General features: G+C 42.8%; 2 protein-coding genes across 7 annotated transcripts in view; one reads left to right on the forward strand and one right to left on the reverse strand.

The window, feature by feature from the left end:
* LOC139408825 (protein phosphatase 3, catalytic subunit, gamma isozyme, b) overlaps window positions 1–9,689 on the forward strand; it is a 28,091-nt gene extending 18,402 nt beyond the window's left edge. Inside the window, exons 10-13 of one of the 3 annotated variants that reach the window (XM_071153185.1) lie at window positions 1,825–1,909; window positions 3,195–3,292; window positions 5,116–5,142; window positions 8,148–9,689. In XM_071153185.1, the coding sequence (XP_071009286.1) occupies window positions 1,825–1,909; window positions 3,195–3,292; window positions 5,116–5,142; window positions 8,148–8,314 (377 nt within the window). In that variant the 3' untranslated portion in view covers window positions 8,315–9,689. The remainder of the gene's footprint in view (window positions 1–1,824; window positions 1,910–3,194; window positions 3,293–5,115; window positions 5,143–8,147) is intronic. The other 2 variants (XM_071153186.1, XM_071153188.1) reach the window with 2 other exon arrangements.
* An 86-nt stretch (window positions 9,690–9,775) lies between these two features.
* LOC139408815 (dematin actin binding protein) lies at window positions 9,776–19,378 on the reverse strand. Of its 4 annotated transcripts, XM_071153161.1 has the most exons (16): window positions 19,205–19,378; window positions 15,823–15,868; window positions 15,667–15,744; window positions 15,420–15,491; window positions 15,025–15,105; window positions 14,883–14,927; window positions 14,632–14,728; window positions 14,456–14,500; window positions 14,223–14,357; window positions 13,983–14,086; window positions 13,586–13,706; window positions 13,466–13,506; window positions 13,333–13,378; window positions 12,774–12,841; window positions 12,567–12,647; window positions 9,776–10,543 (listed from the first exon to the last, which is right to left on the reverse strand). In XM_071153161.1, the coding sequence occupies exons 2-16, from the start codon at window positions 15,829–15,831 to the stop codon at window positions 10,430–10,432; spliced, it is 1,137 nt and encodes a 378-aa protein (XP_071009262.1). In that variant the 5' UTR covers window positions 15,832–15,868; window positions 19,205–19,378; the 3' UTR covers window positions 9,776–10,429. The 4 variants fall into 4 exon arrangements, 3 of the variants coding, with proteins under 3 accessions (XP_071009262.1, XP_071009263.1, XP_071009264.1); XM_071153162.1 differs by lacking the exon at window positions 13,333–13,378 and having other exon boundaries at window positions 12,774–12,839; XM_071153163.1 differs by lacking the exon at window positions 15,667–15,744 and having other exon boundaries at window positions 19,205–19,333.

The following is a 19,378-nucleotide window of genomic DNA, read 5'->3' on the forward strand; positions in this document are numbered from 1 at the left end:
TTTGTGCCCATATGCAGATGCAAACCGTAGTCTGGCTTTTTGATGGCAGTTTTGGAGCAGTGGCTTCTTTCTTGCTGAGCGGCCTTTCAGGTTATGTCGATATAGGACTCGTTTTACTGTGGATATAGTTACTTTTGTACCTGTTTCCTCCAGCATCTTCACAAGGTCCTTTTGCTGTTGTTCTGGGATTGATTTGCACTTTTCACACCAAAGTACATTCATCTCTAGGAGACAGAACCCGTCTCCTTCCTGAGCAATATGACGGCTGCGTGGTCCATGGTGTTTATACTTGCGTACTATTGTTTGTACAGATGAACGTGGTACCTTCAGGCATTTGTAAATTGCTCCCAAGGATGAACCAGACTTGTGGAGGTCTAAATTTTGGCTGATTCTTGGCTGAGTTCTTGGCTGATTTCTTCTGGCAATTTTCCCATGATGTCAAGCAAAGAGGCACTGAGTTTGAAGGTACAGCCACAGGTACACCTCCAATTGACTCAAATGATTTCCAATTAGCCTATCAGATGCTTCTAAAGCCATGACATAGTTTTCTTGATTTTTCCAAGCTGTTTAAAGTCACAGTCAACTTGATGTATGTAAACTTCTGACCCACTGGAATTGTGATACAGTGAATTATAAGTGAAATAATCTGTCTGGAAACAATTGTTGGACAAATTATTGTCATGCACAAAGTAAATGTCCTAACCGACTTGCGAAAACTACAGTTTGTTAACAAGAAATTTGTGGAGTGGTTGAAAAACAAGTTTTAATGACTCCAACCTAAGTGTATGTATACTTCCGACTTCAACTGTAGGTGTATTGATCCAAAGTGTAATAACTTCACCATGCTCAAAGTGATATTCACTGTCTACTTTTTCTTATTTTTACCCATCTACGAATAGGTGCCCTTCTTTGCAAGGCATTGGCAAACCTCCCTGGTCTTTGCGGTTGAATCTGTGTTTGAAATTCACTGCTCGATTGAGGACCCTTACAGATAATTCTATGTGTGGGGTACAGAGATGAGGTAGTAATTCAAAAATCATGTTAAACACTATTATTGCACACAGAGTGAGTCCATGTAACATATTACGTAACTTGTTAATCACATTTTGTGATTCCTGAACTTATTTAGGCTTGCCACAACAAAGGGGTTGAATACTTATTGACTCAAGACATTTTAGCAATTTTGAAAAACAATTCTACCTTGACATTATGGGGTATTGTGTGTAGGCCAGTGACAAAACATAAAAATGGAATCCAAGTCAAAACCACAACCTGGTAGCCTAGTGGTTAGAGCGTTGGACTAGTAGCCGGAAGGTTGCAAGTTCAAATCCCCAAGCTGACAAGGTACAAATCTGTCGTTCTGCCCCTGAACAGGCAGTTAACCCACTGTTCCTAGGCCATCATTGAAAATAAGAATTTATTCTTAACTGACTTGCCTAGTTAAATGAAGGTTAAATAAATAAATAAATAAAAAGCGTGGCCAAATCACACTATTCAGTCTTAAATATCTGTTGTTGAACAATACCTTATCAAAGCTTCTATTGATGCCACATGCCAGCTGAGTATCAGCTGAGCTGTGTTTGTGCGGGTGCACGCATGTTCGACTTTAAAGGAGAGTCGAGACGGACTGATCTACTGATCTAGCATCATAAATAACTACTCAATAATATTTATAGATCACAATTTACCCATGAGTTTTGATGCTCTTGAACACTGCCAGTGTGTGTCGTGATGTGCGTGACTATGATGGGTAGTTTTAGTTTCACCAGTCCCTTACCCCCCCCTCTCTCTCTCTCCCCATTCCGCTCTCTGTCTCTCTCTCAGCTGGAACTTCTGCTGTGAGGAAGGAGGTGATCAGGAATAAGATCCGAGCGATCGGGAAGATGGCCCGCGTCTTTTCTGTACTCCGGTAAGTGTGTGTTTGTCTCTGTATGGTTTTATTGATGACGTAATCAACCTCTATAAAGGTTTTTAAAATTTTATTTTTACCTTTTATTTAACCAGGAAGGGCTCATTGAGATTTGAAATCTCTTTTCAAGAGCTTCCGGGCCAAGATAGGCAGCACCAAGTCATTACACAATTACAGACAGACAACACGAAACACTACAAGTAATCTAGTAAAAACCATAGAATTCACAAGAGTATAACAAAATCATAAAACAGCAAATTAAAAAAACATTGACAGGTCAGGGAATCCGTCTCAAGATCATTCATCAGTGATTTAAAAATACCAATCGGGACTTCCAGTTTAAAAGTATTTTCTAAGGCGTTCCAAGACGATGGCGCAGAGTACATAAAAGCCATTTTACTAAATTCAGTTCGGACATTTGGAACAGTTAGCAGGATAAAGTCCTGCGAACAAAGAGAGTACCCACCACATTTCTGAACAATATAAATAGCCAAATAAAATGGTAGTAAACCCAAAATGGCTTTGTAAATAAAAGTATACCAGTGACAGCCTACGAGTGACTAGAGAAGGCCAGCCAACCCTGGTGCAGTGGTGCATAAGGGGTTTTCAGTTTAAAATAAATCTCAAAGTGCCATGGTAAAGGGTGTCAATTGATCTCAAACACTGAGCGGTAGCATTCATATATAAAATATCCCCATAGTCTAGTAAAGACATGAATGTAGCTGATACTAGCCCCCTGGCTTCAAAAGAAAAACAGGCCTTATTCCTAAAATCACAACTTCAATTTTAAGAGGCCGTCATCAATTAAAATTCCAAGATATTTATATGAGGTTACAGTCTCAATCTCCTTGCCCTGACAGGTAGTAATGGGTGAAAGGTTCAGAGATTTATTTCTTACTTTAGAAAACACCATTAGTTTAGTTTAGTTTTGTCAGTATTGAGGATGAGCTTCAATTGACACAAGATATGTTGAACCGTATAAAAAGCAGTTTGCATGTTCTGGAAAGCTTTTGTGAGAGACGAGGCACAACAATAAATAACAGTATCATCAGCATAAAAGTGAAGTTGCACATTTTTGCCTTAATTATTTATATAAATAGTGAATACGAGAGAACCAAGTACAGAGCCCTGGGGCACACCATTACAGACAGTATTGATGAAAGACCTGCATACAGATTATATCTGGCCTTGGTTAGGTTCAGCTTTCAATCCAATCTTTCTACGGTGCCTCCCTTGTAACAACCATGCTTTTGAATTTGAAAATGGAATTTGTGTGTGTTGACAGAGAGGAGAATGAGAGTGTGTTACAGCTGAAGGGGCTGACCCCGACTGGGGCCTTGCCTGTAGGAGTTCTGTCTGGAGGACGGCAGACCCTGGAGAGCGGTACGTATACACACCTAAACCTACACACAAACATACACCTACACTCTAACCTGAATTACTATGGCATCATGCTTTCTCTTTTGCCTGCACTCAAACCCACCAACAGACAAAATCTTCATCACCCCCCCCTCTCTCGTTCTCTCTGACTCACACACTCATACACCCACACTACTAAATCACTCTCTCCCTCTCTCTCCCAGAACGCACACTACTTCTCACTCACACACAGCAATCCCTAATCCACATTCTCCTTTAACCGACAAAAATATATTTAAACCTCGATCAAGCTCTTAAACCAAAAACATTCCTGCACTCCTTCTGCACTAACCACTGTGACTGGGTGTATGTGTGACTGTCACTGTAAATCCTAGTACTCCTGTGTCGGGTTGAGAGGGGAGAGGGCAGGGGGAGGTTGGGGATGTGGTTGAATGATCATTGACTGACTGACTGGATTGATAACAAGTCACTGACTATAGATGTTTAACACTCTCTAAATGCATTGATAACATACACTGCATGGCCAGTATGTGGACACCTGCTCATCGAACATCTCATTCCATAATCATGGGCATTAATATGGAGTTGTTCCCCTTTTGCTGTTATAACAGCCTCCACTCTTCTGAAAGGCTTTCCACTAGATGTGGGGACTTTCTTCCATTCAGCCACAAGCGTTAGTGAGGTCGGACACTGATTGGGCGATTAGGGTTGGCTCGCTGTTGGTGTTCCAAATCATCAAAAAAGGTGTTTGATGGGGTTGAGGTTGGGGCTCTGTGCAGCCCAGTCAAGTTCTTCCACACCGATCTCGACAAACCATTTCTGTATGGACCTCGCTTTGTGCCCGGGGGCATTGTCACGCTGAACAGGAAAGGGCCTTCCACAAAGTTGGAAGCACTGAATCGTATAGAATGTCATATGCTGTAGCGTTGAGATTTCCTGTCACTGGAAGGGGCCTAGCTTATTCCTCCTCCACCAACCTTTACAGTTGGCACTATGTATTGGGGCAGGTAGCGTTCTACTGGCATCTGCTAAATCCAGATTCGTCCATCAGACTTCCAGATGGTGAAGCGTGATTCATCACTCCAGAAAACGTGTTTCACTGCTCAAGAGTCCAATGGCGGCAAGGTTTACACCACTCCAGCCGATACTTGGCATTGTGCATGGTGATCTTAGGCTTGTGTGCAGCTGCTCGGCCAAGGAACCCATTTCATGAAGCTTCCGGCGAACAGTTGTTGTGCTGATGTTGCTTCCAGAGGCCGTTTGGAACTTGGTAGTGTGTTTCAACCGAGGACAAGACCATTTTTACACGCTTCAGCACTCGGTGGTCCCGTTCTGTGCGTTTGTGTCACCTACCACTTTGTGTCTGAGCCGTTGTTGCTCCTAGACGTTTCCACTTCACAATAACAGCACTTACAGTTGACCAGGGCACAAATTTGACAAACTGACTTGTTGGAAAGGTGGCATCCTATGACGGTGCCATGTTGAAAGTCACTAAGCTCTTCAGTACGGGCCATTCTCCTGCCAATGTTTGTCTATGGGGATTGCATAGCTGTGTGCTCGAATTTATACACCTGTCAGCAAGGGGTGTGCCTGAAATAGCCGAATCTACTCATTTGAAGGTGTGTCCACATACTTTTGACCATGTAGTGTAACTCACTATAGATTATGTTTAACACTGAATGCATTGAAAACATAATTCACTGACTATATATAATGTTTAACACTCTCTGAATGCATTGATTACTCACTGATCTGGTTCTGTTGGTAATGTTAACACTCTCTCTCTGTATGTTTTGGGCATGGCTCTACTACTCACGCTTACACAGCTACCGTAGAGGCAGAAGAGGCACGAGGTACGCAAGTCATTTGTCATCTCTTTCTCTCTCTCTTTCTCTCTCTCCCCTCCTCAAAGTTTGAGCTTATTGTTGTTTATGTACATATTACCAACTCTACCTTCAACCCATCAGAGACTAAGGGGGGGTTCTACTAAGATATATGGAATTGGTTATGTGATTTGAAATTTTAAGACTGTCGTGGAAATGTCCTCTATTTACCAAATCATGAGAGCAAACCACACACAAGTCAGAGTTGGTTATCACAAAGTCCATCTTTAATTATATGAGCTCTATCACAACCCTGTGACTCTCAGATCAATTCAGTGTCTATCAATGAATTCTCTGAGAGTCCATTACTCATTTCAACTGAGATCCTTTATAGGAAAGACACACATAGTGAGACAGCATAGGCATAATTTATCGTTCAGCTTTGTCTCCTAAACTATGTTCTTTTCTCAGAACTCAGAACCATAAACAAATCCTCCATATCAACAGCCATGTATCAAATCAATCCTATCTTGACAAGATCACAGAGACACACTGACTGGCACACAGACATTGTGGAGCCGAGAGATACACGCTTGACCTCTCCCCTCTGTCCGGCCCAAGTAACTTAGTCTTGACATAGAACAGATACTGCAACCCCGCCACAGTATTATACAAAAACAACATTCTGATGAGAAGTAACTTACAAACATATGATGAATATAAAACATCTTACCTATGTTATCAACTAATTCTGATTATTCCCCAACAAGACCCCTTGAAGTAACCCCCAAAAATATGTAAAACGTTTTTTTATTAATTATTATTTTGGGCCTTACTGCTATTAGCCTATACAAAAACATTGAATAACAGATAGTTCCAAAAAGATCAAGTTTGTTTTGAAGTGTCTCCCCTATATCGGAGCGATATTAGAAAGATCAGGAAGTGTTTTTTTTTGTTGTTTTTTTATGTTTACATGAATTTAACCCCATATTTTTGGCATTAAATAGTCTCTATATATACTGTACTTCCATTCATTTTTGTCAACTGGTACCGGGGACCTACAGACAAATCTTCTGAGGCCAGTGGGCATCCCCAGGCAAAACAACCTACATGTACATGTTTGTGAGAGTCATCTTTGCACAGAGGGGTCGTATTAGTTTGTCGACCAAACGGTTCGGACCTTACAGACAGAAGTTGGCAGATCAGCTGTACCAACTTCAGCCGAGTCTGACACTTGTGGAGGTCGTAGAGCAAAATGGAGAACGCCATTGTGAGAGTCTCATCTTTCCATAATAGTTTGTAGGCCCATTCGGATGCTACAGAGGATTTTTTGAGAAGACCAATTTTCGGGATGTCTCATGGTCTGACAAACACTGCTCTAGCTCTGTCACCTTTCACCTCAGATGCGGAAGTGCGACATGGGTAGATGCGGTGGATTGAGTTGCATCGATTAAAAAAAACAAAAAAACATTTAACGTCTCTAGCTTATTTATTATGCTAATTTGATTTCCCCGGGGGCGGGGACATCAACCTTAGGGGGTTTAAGGTATTTTTTTAACAGGGTTAAGTGCAGTTTTGTGGACAAAATGTTGCCCATTAGTCAGTATTGATCTACATAACCACCATGTAAACAGTGTTTCTAATTTTTTTTGTTAGCTTAACTAGCAACACAAAATATCAGGCTATTGACCTTAAAGTATCAGACTGTTTATGCCAGTTTGCTCCCCTCCACTCCTTCCTTCTCTACCCTCCACTCCCTCGTTCTCTCCCCTGCACTCCCTCTTTTTCTCTTCCACCTGGTCTCAATCTCTCTCGTTTGTTTGCCCATGCTGCCTTGATGTTCTTGAAGTAAGTGTCTTACCTCTAACCACCAAGTCTAACAACTAAACCTCTCTCGTCTGAGAAAAAAAGAAGAAACCCACACACTGCTCTTTCTAGTATCACAGTGATACTAGCAAGAGCAGTGTGCAGGTTTCTTCTTTTTTCTCATGTTACCATGCACCTGCAACAAAGAGCTCAGATTGGCGAGTGCCATTTGAATAAAATATCAGACTACTTTACCATGTATTAGCGACTAAACATTACCATATTAAACTACTTTACCATGTATTAGTGACTAAACATTACCATATTAAACTACTTTACCATGTATTAGCGACTAAACATTACCATATTAGACTATACTAGTTTAACATGTATTAGCGACTAAACATTACCATATTAGACTATACTAGTTTAACATGTATTAGCGACTAAACATTACCATATTAGACTATACTACTTTACCATGTATTAGCGACTAAACATTACCATATTAGACTATACTAGTTTAACGTGTATTAGTGACTAAACATTACCCTATTAGACTATACTAGTTTACCATGTATTAGCGACTAAACATTACCACGTTAGACTAGTTTGCCATGTTTTGGCGACTAAACATTACCATATTAGACTATACTACTTTACCATGTATTAGCAACTAAACATGACCATATTAGACTAGTTTACCATGTATTAGTGACTAAATTACCATATTAAACTATACTAGTTTATCATGTATTAGCAACCTAACATTACCATATTAGACTATACTACTTTACCATGTATTAGCAACTAAACATGACCATATTAGACTAGTTTACCATGTATTAGTGACTAAACATTACTATGTTAGACTCTACTACTTTACCATGTATTAGCGACTAAATATTACCATATTAGACTATACTACTTTAGTTACTAATACATGGTAAACATTACCATATTAGACTATACTAGTTTACCATGTATTAGTGACTAAATTACCATATTAAACTATACTAGTTTATCATGTATTAGCAACCTAACATTACCATATTAGACTATACTTATGACCACTACCTAGTACCTTATCCTTTCTCTTTACCCATATACCTCCCTTACCCAGCATCATCCCAACCTAGAGTTGTATCCCCCTTACCCTCTTTATACCCTGCAACTGTGGTGTGTGTTGGGTTCCTGCACTGATGCTAAACTCTACATCTCTCCTCCAGCCATCCAAGGGTTCAACCCGCAGCATAAGATCCAGTCCTTTGAGGAGGCCCGAGGTCTGGACAGGGTCAATGAGAGGATGCCCCCCCGCCAAGATGCTCCTCCCCCTTCCAACAACCTTACAGCCAGCGCCCCACCCGACAAGAACGGGACCAACACACAGGCCTAGACACCTGGCCCACCTCCCTCACTCTCTCCCTCTGTTTTTCCCTCTTCTCCCTTTTTCTCTTGTGCCTTTCTCCCTCTCTTCTGTCCTCTCTTTTTTCACTGTCTCCCCTTCCCTCTTCTTCTCCTCTTCGTCTCCTTTTCTTTCTCTCCTCTCTTTTCTCCCTCTCTTCCTCCTCTCCCTCTCTTCTCTCTGTGAGGGGCAGTAGGATGGGTCTTTCTTACTTGGCCTCCAGAGAATCAGTCCAACATCATGTTTATTTATTTCATCTAGAATGAATCTAATGTCATCAGTTTAAAAGTGGATCTGAACAAATGACACATGATGATTAAATCTACAGTGTACATTTCTATAAATGATACATAACGATTCAATATACAATGTACATTTCTATGTAGACTGGCCCTAGGCTGGGGCTTCACTGCCGTATTAAATAAAAGGCAAATCCATTTTGTAATTTTGAGTTGATATTTGGGATAATATTCAGAACACATTTTTATCTGTTACTACTTTGTGTGCTTGGCAAAGGAAGACCTGTGCTGTAACTCATATAAAGGTCTTTACTCATCTAAGATATAAAGTATCTCGGCTATGGTACCTAAAATATGAAGTACCTACGCTATGGTGCCTAAGATAAAGTTTAAAGTACATTTGCCGTGTCTGTTTGTGTCCCACCCAAAAAGAGCAAGCAAGAGCACTTGAGTAAAAAAGAATAATCGATTGGAACCTCCATTGCATTAAATCCATCCTTTCTTATGCCAATGATAGTGTGACAGAGTATTGACATTTATATTATATATGTACATTATAAATGTTCCCTTCTCTCAATGTGATTTTGACTTTGTTTTTATTATTTTTTTTATTTTTACGAAAAGTAGAATTAGGCGTTATACCTAGATCAGCCAGGGGGGGGGGGGTAAGTAAAGATGAGAGTTGACTCTGCGAAGATGTCAGTTGGTTACCAGTGGAGGAGTTGAAGATTGTGTGTGTGTGTGTGTGAGAGAGAGCAAGATGTATGAGTGAAAGGTTTGTGTGTGGAGAGGATGGGAGTAGGTGGATGATGACTAAGTGGAGGTGAGACGAGTGGCTGTTTGGAGTGTGGGTTTTTGGTTGTGGGGGAGGGGGGCGTTAATAGAGAATGGTGTTGTGGAGGTGTACTGTATGTAAGGGGGTGGGAGAGGGGGGCCGGGGCCTCATTTTGTTTCTGACTTCTGTTCCAGCTCCTCAACATATCTCACAGAATGTACAGAGATTGTTTAATCAAGGTTTTTCTTAATAGCTGAATAAAAAAAATATATGTTTTTTTTTTGTCAAGTACTTGTACTGCGAGGCCTCTGATTTCTGTAGATGTATCACTCCATTCAATAAAAACTGAAAAGGAACAATTTTGTTAACTTGTAGAATTTGTTGAAAACAAGTTTTTCTTTTATACATTTAGCATTCTACAAAAAAAATAAACACAGCTTTATTTTATTCATATTTTATTCATTTTCTAAACTCGGCATATACACTGTAGGGGTTATGGGTCTGGTCCTTGGTTCGATGTGGGATTGGAATGTTAGTCATTTCTGATGTTCCACGGGGAAAAAAGATTGCTCTACTGTTTTGTGAGACAAAGATATAATCTCTCTTGGTCAACCTCAATCTTGGGTAACACATTAACATGAATTAAGAACTTATACGTTACAGAAGACAAAGATCCCAATCGATCAATCATTAACCACATTTACAAGATCTATGATAATGTACATGGATTTATCATGAAAATAATATTTCCAGTTTCTGAGTGTATTAAAGCCATAATATGTATTGTGTGTGTAGGCGGTTGCGTCTGTGTATGGGGGTAGGGAGGCAGTAGATACTAGGAGATTCTCATTGCAAATGATAGGGTTGGTTAGGGTCAGGCTTGTCTCTATACTGATGCTCTATAGTAAAGCTAGTGGCGACTAAAGGATACGAAGGAACATACAGATAGAAGAATATGTGTACGATATGATATAGGATAAGTTAGTATGTGATATGGATAGTTAGGGAGTGATAGTTTGGTGTTGTGTGGTATTCTTCGTTAGGCAGTGCAGCGGTTCCTGTTTCCTGTCTGACGGATAAGGTCACTTCCTGCTAGAAAAGTTGAACGTTTTTCTTCAGATTATTTCGTTTCCATAGCGACAGGCGGTCGAACTCAGCAATGGGCATTCCGAACAGACGCTCAAAGTCCTCAGGAGAAAGGTGTCTCTGAGGAGAGAACACACAAACACTTAGTAACACACACACACACACAAACTAACACATTTCAGTAGTAACACACAAATGACATACGTACAGTTGAAGTCGGAAGTTTACATACACCTTAGCCAAATACATTTAAACTCAGTTTTTGACAATTCCTGACATTAAATCCTAGTAAGAATTCCCTGTCTTAGGTCAGTTAGGATCACCACTTTATTTTAAGAATGTGAAATGTCAGAATAATAGTAGAGAGAATGATTTATTTCAGTTGGGTGAATTCCTCCTGACAGAGCTGGTGTAACTGAGTCAGGTTTGTAGGCCTACTTGTTCACACACGCTTTTTCAGTTCTGCCCACAAATCTTTTATAGGATTGAGGTCAGAGCTTTGTGATGGCCACTCCAATGCCTTGACTTTGTTGCCATTTTGCCACAACTTTGGAAGTATGCTTGGGGTCATTGCCAATTTGGAAGACCCATTTGTGACCAAGCTTTAACTTCCTGACTGATGTCTTGAGATGTTGCTTCAATATATCCACATCATTTTCCTCCCTCATGATGCCATCTATTTTGCGAAGTGCAGCAGTCCGTCCTGCTGCAAAGCACCCCCACAACATGATGCTGCCACCCCCGCTCTTCACAGTTGGGATGGTATTCTTCGGCTTGCAAGCCTCCCCCTTTTTCCTCCAAACATAACGATGGTCATTATGGCCAAACAGTTCTATTTAGTTTCATTCCAGAGGACATTTCTCCAAAAAGTATGATCTTTGTCCCCATGTGCAGTTGCAAACTGTAGTCTGGCTTTTTTTATGGCAGTTTTGGAGCAGTGGCTTCTTCCTTGCTGAGCGGCCTTTCAGGTTATGTCGATATAGGACTCGTTTTACTGTGGATATAGATACTTTTGTACCTGTTTCCTCCAGCATCTTCACAAGGTCCTTTGCTGTTGTTCTGGGATTGATTTGCACTTTTCGCACCAAAGTACGTTCATCTCTAGGAGACAGAACGTGTCTACTTCCTGAGTGGTATGACAGCTGTGTGGTCCCATGGTGTTTATACTTGCGTACTATTGTTTGTACAGATGAATGTGGTACCTTCAGGCGTTTGGAAATTGACCCCCAAGGATGAACCAGACTTGTGGAGGTCTACAATTTTTTGCTGAGGTCTTGGCTGATTTCTTTTGATTTTCCCATGATGTCAAGCAACGAGGCACTGAGTTTGAAGGTAGGCCTTAAAATACATCCACAGTTGGGCCTCCCGGGTGGCGCAGTGGTTAAGGGCGCTGTACTGCAGCGCCAGCTGTGCCATCAGAGTCCCTGGCTCTGTTGTAACCGGCCGCGACCGGGAGGTCCGTGGGGCGACGCACAATTGGCCTAGCGTCGTCCGGGTTAGGGAGGGATTGGTCGGTAGGGCTCTCCTTGTCTCATCGCGCACCAGCGACTACTGTGGCGGGCCGGGCGCAGTGCGCGCTAGCCAAGGTTGCCAGGTGCACGGTGTAGCCTCCGACACATTGGTGCGGCTGGCTTCCGGGTTGGATGCGCGCTGTGTTAAGAAGCAGTACGGCTGGTTGGGTTGTGTATCGGAGGATGCATGACATTCAGCCTTCGTCTCTCCCGAGCCCGTACGGGAGTTGTAGCAATGAGACAAGATAGTAGCTACTACAACAATTGGATACCACGAAATTGGGGAGAAAAAGGGGTAAAATTAAAAATAAAAAAATTACAAATTTTAAATACATCCACAAATACATCCACTCAAATGATGTCAATTAGCCTATCAGAAACTTCTAAAGCCATGTATGTAAACGTCTGACCCACTGGAATTGTGATACAGTGAATTATAAGTGAAATAATCTGTCTGTAAACAATTGTTGGAAAAATTACTTGTGTCATGCACAAAGTAAATGTCCTAACCGACTTGCCAAAACTATAGTTTGTTAACAAGGAATTTGTGGAGGGGTTGAAAAACGCGTTTTAATGACTCCAACCTAATTGTATGTAAACTTCCGACTTCAACTGTACATGCACACACAAACCTCCAGCCTGGTACGGTCCACGCCCGGCGGAAGCTTGCGGCGCCCTCTATGGGTGACTATGAGCATTTCATATGGGTAGATCTGAGGAGAAAACACAGTGTTGGCTGGGTCTTTTTTTTTTATGGAAAAGAATTTAGTATTTTAAAGAAATTTCACTGTGATTTTAGTGGGGTTTTGTCTGTGTGCATAGTGCGTGTTAGTGCTCACCGTCTGTTCCAGCATACTTGGCAGTGAGTTTCCTCTGTCCATCCTTTCCCGCGGTGCCTCTCCATTCTACACACACACACACACACACACACACACACACACACACACACACACACACACACACACACACACACACACACACACACACACACACACACACACACACACACACACACACACACACACACACACACACACACCGTTAGTGAAATATAGGTAGATAGATATGACTTGAGCAGAGGGAAGAGTCGCTTTGAAAACACGCCCGGGATTCAATCGGATCGTGCTTGTAGACAATGAAGACATCGGTTCAATTAGAAATTGCCTTTAAAGGTCAAGCATGCTATTACACAGATCTAGCGCATATCAAAATGAATCTCGGCCTAACCTCTTACCTCTTCAGTTGCACAACACGACAGGGAGAGACAAAAGAAAGGAGAGTGAAATAGTTATATTCATACATAAATATAGACTTAAATATATATATATTGGCGAACTTGCTTGTGTGGCCCCAACTTCACTACCACAAGTGCTTTTGTAACGCATGCTAATAGCCTACCTGCTCTACCCTGATCCCCCTCTATAGCGAACTCTGCTGACTGCATCTGCATAGAGGTAACACGCGTAAGTTATCAACCAAAAACACACACACATACACCTACTGCAACGCACGCACACACACACATACTCACCCTGGTCAGACCTGAGCGGGAGGAGGACTTCAAGGAGGAACCTGTAGTAATCAGAGCAACCAATCAGAATCAGGTTCTTACACACGCACACACACACACACACACTGGACTGTAACTTACTGGTGTGCATGTGTGTTCTGTCTGGCAGTGACTGAGTCTTCCTGCGTCCAATGCCAAGTAGAGCCTTCTCCTTCTCCTCCTTCTCCTCCTTCAGGATCAGCCTGCCCAGGTTAGACTTGATCTGGCACACCCACGTCACACGCACGCGCGCACACGCACGCGCGCACACACACACACACACACACACACACACACACACACACACACACACACACACACACACACACACACACACACACACACACACACACACACGCAAACACGTGCATGCAGACATACACACCATCAATCAATACATATTGACTAGTGAAGACGGGTTTTGCATTATAATGCATTATACATAGCTGAAAAGGCGTTATGAAAGCACTTATAAGACGGTCTCCGTGGGATGGGTTACCTTGTGGAGCTCCTGCTCCTGCAGTGTCTTGGCGTCATCAGTCAGGTCTTCAAATTCATCCTTCCCCTCTTCCTCTTCCTCCTTCTTCCTCCTCCACTCGATCTCTGTGGCAACAACAGGAGAGATTAGACCACACACTACCAGTACCTCTCCAATCACGCGCGTGCGTGTGTGCGTGTGTGTGCGTGTCTGTGTGTGTCTGTGCGTGCGTGCGTGCGTGTGTGTGTGTGCGCGCGTTACCCATAGTAGCCAGTGAAGGAGGACAAGGCCAGTACTCTGTCTCTATCTTTGAGGGCAGGTTGGGGTCTGGTTTCTGAGCTGCTGGGAACATAGACGACTGGATGATGCTGGCCATCACGTGCTGCTTGCTGACCTCTACAGACAGGCAGAGAAAGAATTAGACACGCAAAGATACACACACACACACTCTTAGAATTATCAGACACACACAATCTCAAACAAATATACTGTACCCTGTTTAAAATTTGGCAGCTTCTTGTAGATGTTGGCACCATTATCTAAAATAAAACACAGAAGAAAAGTAGATGTGTGTTTGTTTGTGTGTGTGTGTGTGTGTGTGTGTGTGTGTGTGTGTGTGTGTGTGTGTGTGTGTGTGTGTGTGTGTGTGTGTGTGTGTGTGTGTGTGTACCTGGCGTGTGGAAGTGTTGCTGTACAGGGGTGGCTGTCTTTCGGAGCTGCAATGTGGAACCTCCTGGAGACCCTCCCCCCTCTCTATACTCCTTCAGCTGAGAGAGAGAAGAGAGAGAGAGAAGAGAGAGAAAGAGAGTTACTACTGCTGGGTAACTGGATTAAAAGAAAGACCCACCCAACACAGAGAAATAAAGGGAGGAAGAAAGGGGGAGAGAAGGAGAGGGAGAGAGGGTCACAGAAGTGTCTTACCTCAGGAGAGGGAGGAGGAGAGATGGAGGAAGGAGAGAGGGATCTCTGGAGAAGGAAGAGGAGAACACAGTCACATCCCACTCTCCCCCCTTTTTATACAGCCGTTATGAGTTACTTACTCTAACACGAAGTGTGTGTGTACCTCTCTACGGGGCGTACGCGGCGCGTCTAGCGGTGAGAAGGTGAGGTGGGGTTGGTAGGTCATCAAATCTGGTCTCTCCACCTACAGAATAGCACAGACAGCGTTGAATCACAAACACGCACGTACACATGCACCAATAAACCACACACACATACCCCCCACAAAAACCATGCACACACACACAGACCCCCCCCCCCCCCCCCACAGAAACCATGCACACACACACATACCCCCCACAGAAACCATGCACACACACACAGACCCCCCACAGAAACCATGCACACACACACATACCCCCCACAGAAACCATGCACACACACACAGACCCCCCACAGAAACCATGCACACACACACATACCCCCCACAGACACCATGCACATACACACAGACCCTACCTGTAGAATACTTTTATCTCTGGGCAGAGCAGCAAGATCCCTGTACTCCACCACTTCGTCATTCACACGGGCCTGGAGGAAGAGCAAGAAAGTGTGTGTTGGTGCTATGTGTGTGTGTGTGTGTGTGTGTGTGTGTGTGTGTGTGTGTGTGTGTGTGTGTGTGTGTGTGTGTGTGTGTGTGTGTGTGTGTGTGTGTGTGTGTGTGTGTGTGTGTGTGTGTGTGTGTGTGTGTGTGTCTCTCTCTTACCATGATGCTGGGTGAGCCAGGAGCACTTGGACCCCGCAAGGAGGAGGATATGCTGCCCGGGGCTGGCCGTCCCTCCACCTACACACAGACATTATAAATCATACCTAACCCCTCCCTCCACCTACACAGAGGAAGACGTATGTGTGTGTGTGTTACCTTCTGCATGATGGTGAAAATCTCTCCTGTGGTTTAAACCAGATGGCTTTGAGAGAGAAAATAGAGGGAGGTTAGGAGGAGCGGAACAACTCAGTGATGTAGATAAGGATCAAGATTCATAAAGCCCTTCTTTCTGATGGAGGATATTGTTGCCACTGTGAACTGCATCCACAAGCTCCTCACAACAACATCCCACTCACACAGTCTCACACACACACAGCCCAAAACCACTGCCCTCAATAGTCACTCGACATAGTGTGACACACGCACCCTCTGGCTGTATGTGATGAAAACAAAGATTCTCTTCAGTGGCGGTGCGTGGGTAAAATCACTGGGGAAGTCTAGCCAGAAAACAAAAAGCCATATTACAACCTATGTGTTGTGATAATTGCGTTGTTTGCTCTATAACCTGTTAGTTCATATGCCTATCGACCGTGATACATAGGCCTAAGGCCGAGACAATAAGAAGACACCGTGGAATAAATTCAACCACACCTTTGTTTCATCACAAAACAGGAGAACAACTTCTGTCCACAAAGCACAATGAGATGCAACAATTCAAGTTGTTTCTGTCAATGACGTATTGCTCTTGATGTAATGTGATTGGAGTGACGCCAAATCCAAAATGGCTTCCCTTGACACTTTGTTTTTGGTGCGCCATGACCATTCACAGTTGAGCTCATTCAGTTTAGCTCAACGCTGATTGGCTGTTATTTTATACTTTTTTTTACTAAGGGAGGCCAAATGCTCGCTGACTTCCCTTGCATTCAATGCTACCGACAGCAACAATGTCATACTCAGATAGAATCGCCTACACATACAGAGACAGCGATGTTTCGCTCGCTCAGATGCTTTCTACGATGAGATACATTCAGCATCCTGCGAATTGAAGTAAAATTATGAAACACAAAATTATTTTATGTTTTTTATACAAATATTTTGCTCTTTTAATTTTTGTTTGTGCATGATGACTCCCTTGGCATGCTAAGTTAACATATGGAATTATTTTAAGATGGTCATACCAAGGATCATTTAGCTATGTGATTTTTTATTTTAAGACCCCTTAATGTATAAAAAAAATATATACAAAAAATATTTGATGAAACATTGAATTTGGCCTTACTGCTATTAGCCCATCGAAACCTATTGAATAACAGATTCACTACATGGAACAACAGATAGTCTAGAAAAAAATGTAAAGGAAGTTTGTTGTGAAGTGTCCTATATCTGAGAGAAAAAAGAAAGATCAGGAAACAACATGTTTTTTTTTACACCTTTTTAACCCTTTGTTCTAAGCAATAAACTACTTCCATATATATTCCATTCATTTTTTCAACTTGTATCTTCAGATGAGGCTTGTGAGGCTTGTGTTTGTCCTAGAGCAAAACAACCAACGTGTACGTCTTCGTGAGAGACTCCATTAGACGGGGTCATAATATTTTGTAGGCCAAACCGTTCAGCCGCTACAGACGTTTTCGTGAGAAGACCAATTTTCAGGATGTCTCGTGGTCTGAAAAACACCGCTGTAGCTCTGCCACCTTTCACCGCAGACACGGAAGGGCGACATCGGCGGATGCGGTGGATTGATGCATCTAATGCAACAAAATAGATATCTCTAATTTAAACCAACGGATTTTGATGGGGATTTTTGTATTTTGCTAATTAGATTTGCACTGTGGATCGGACATTGGCTCTAGGGGTTAAAGAAAGAGAGAAATGTTGAGAGAGAGAGGGAGAGCGAGTGAAGGAGGAGAGTGGGGGTAGAGGGATGAATTCCTCTGCTGAAGGATCTATTCATCCTCTTACCCTCCTTTCCCATCAATCTCTTTACTCCCCTTTCTCTCCATTTCCCCTCTCCCTGGCTAGGTTCTGGTTTGCCTCACCTTCTCTCTGAAGTGCACTTGTTTGTCAGATTTTTTTAAACCATTCCTTAAAGATTCAGGCACCCACCTCCATCCTTCCCCCTCCCCCTCTCCTGCCTCCTCCCGCTCTCTCTCTAACTGAACTGTTTATCAGTCCTGCCAGTCAGGCCGACGCCCAGCCAGCCATCACCACGGTTACACTCCCCACACTGGGGATCATCACTTTGGAGAGGCCTCCTCTCTTTTGCTTTCTCTCTCCCTCTGGCTTTCTATGTCCCTCTCCCATTCTGTCTTCCCCTCTTTCTCTCCCAGTCCATCCTTCCGCCTTTCTCACACAAACACACATACACACACACACACACACACATTGGTACAGTGTGTAGACAGCAGTGAGGGGCAGCTCTGAGCTCTCTGCCAACTGTGTTAGCAGATTAATATTGATCTATTGGGATCTGGCCTGGGATCTGTTGCTCTGGGAGTGGATCCGGCTTGGGAGATCTATAGGGAGCAGGCAGGCCGCAGACGCCACAGTAAAATATAGATGGGGTCTAGTCTATAGGGTAATAGAAGAGCTAATAGCTCCACCTTGCCCTCTTATAGGCATTGCTTATACCTATCCAATCTGTTCAGATCTACATAAGTGCTTACGGGTTGGGAGGGTTAAGGGTTGTTTGTTTGTGGACAGTGCCCTTGAGGACAGACTCAAGTTCCCAACCCTGCTCACAGAGGAATTTCCTTTAGAACCACATCCTGCATGGCCACTGCCCAAAAAAACACACACACTTTCTCCTCTCTCTCTTTCTTTCTCTCTCTGTCTCAATTCCATGGGCTTTATTGGCATGGGAACTATATATTTACATTGCCAAAGCAGGTGAAATAGATCATAAACAAAAGTGAAATAAGCAATCAGAAATTAACAGTAAACTCTCTCTCTCACACACACACACACAAGGTCTAATTAAGCACAGTCAGATGGCTGGCCTGGTTTGAACGCGTAGGGCTCGCAATAGAGTGGCCGCGTAAACATGCGCAGCATGCAACATCACCGAGTGGGCTGGCTGGTGCCCTTGTCTGATTAAAGATACAGTTTGGAGTCGCTTTCAAGGAGTCATATTTTCTATGATAAAGATGTATAACAATATAGCCTCAAAATAGATAAGCATGTCCAACGCACCAGATGAACATAGGCTCATTTAGGTTATAGTAGCCTATTAGTAATATATCATGTAAGCCTATCATATTATAGGCTCTCTATCCAATAAGACTATAATAATCACGTCATACGGCTTTCCGTCGATAAATGCGCACGAGGGGGAATGAGACAAAGAGCTGCCCGTAGCAAAACAATATGCTTGAATTATTTACATGAAATGTGCTTATCAGCCCCTGTGATAATAGGATATAGGTCATTATTTATCCTTCCCGGACGCCCTCGGGACAATAGCCCTAGTTGATTTTCAAATGCAATGTTTTTATAAACGTGTCTAATAATAAAATGAAATCAAATAATCCGATTTTACCTGCCAATCAAACCGATCGATCCGCCGTCATCAACAAAATAACACGAACTATAATGATGGGAACAGATCAAGCATGCCAGAATCCCATCAGTCGCGTGCCATGGGCGAGAGGCTTTCAGTTTAACGGCGCTCCTAGACACGGAGGACAGTGGAGGAAGGGAGGATGTACGCGTG

This window comes from Oncorhynchus clarkii, chromosome 5 (genome assembly GCF_045791955.1).
Source record: "Oncorhynchus clarkii lewisi isolate Uvic-CL-2024 chromosome 5, UVic_Ocla_1.0, whole genome shotgun sequence".
In the NCBI taxonomy this organism is placed as follows: Eukaryota; Metazoa; Chordata; class Actinopteri; order Salmoniformes; family Salmonidae; genus Oncorhynchus; species Oncorhynchus clarkii.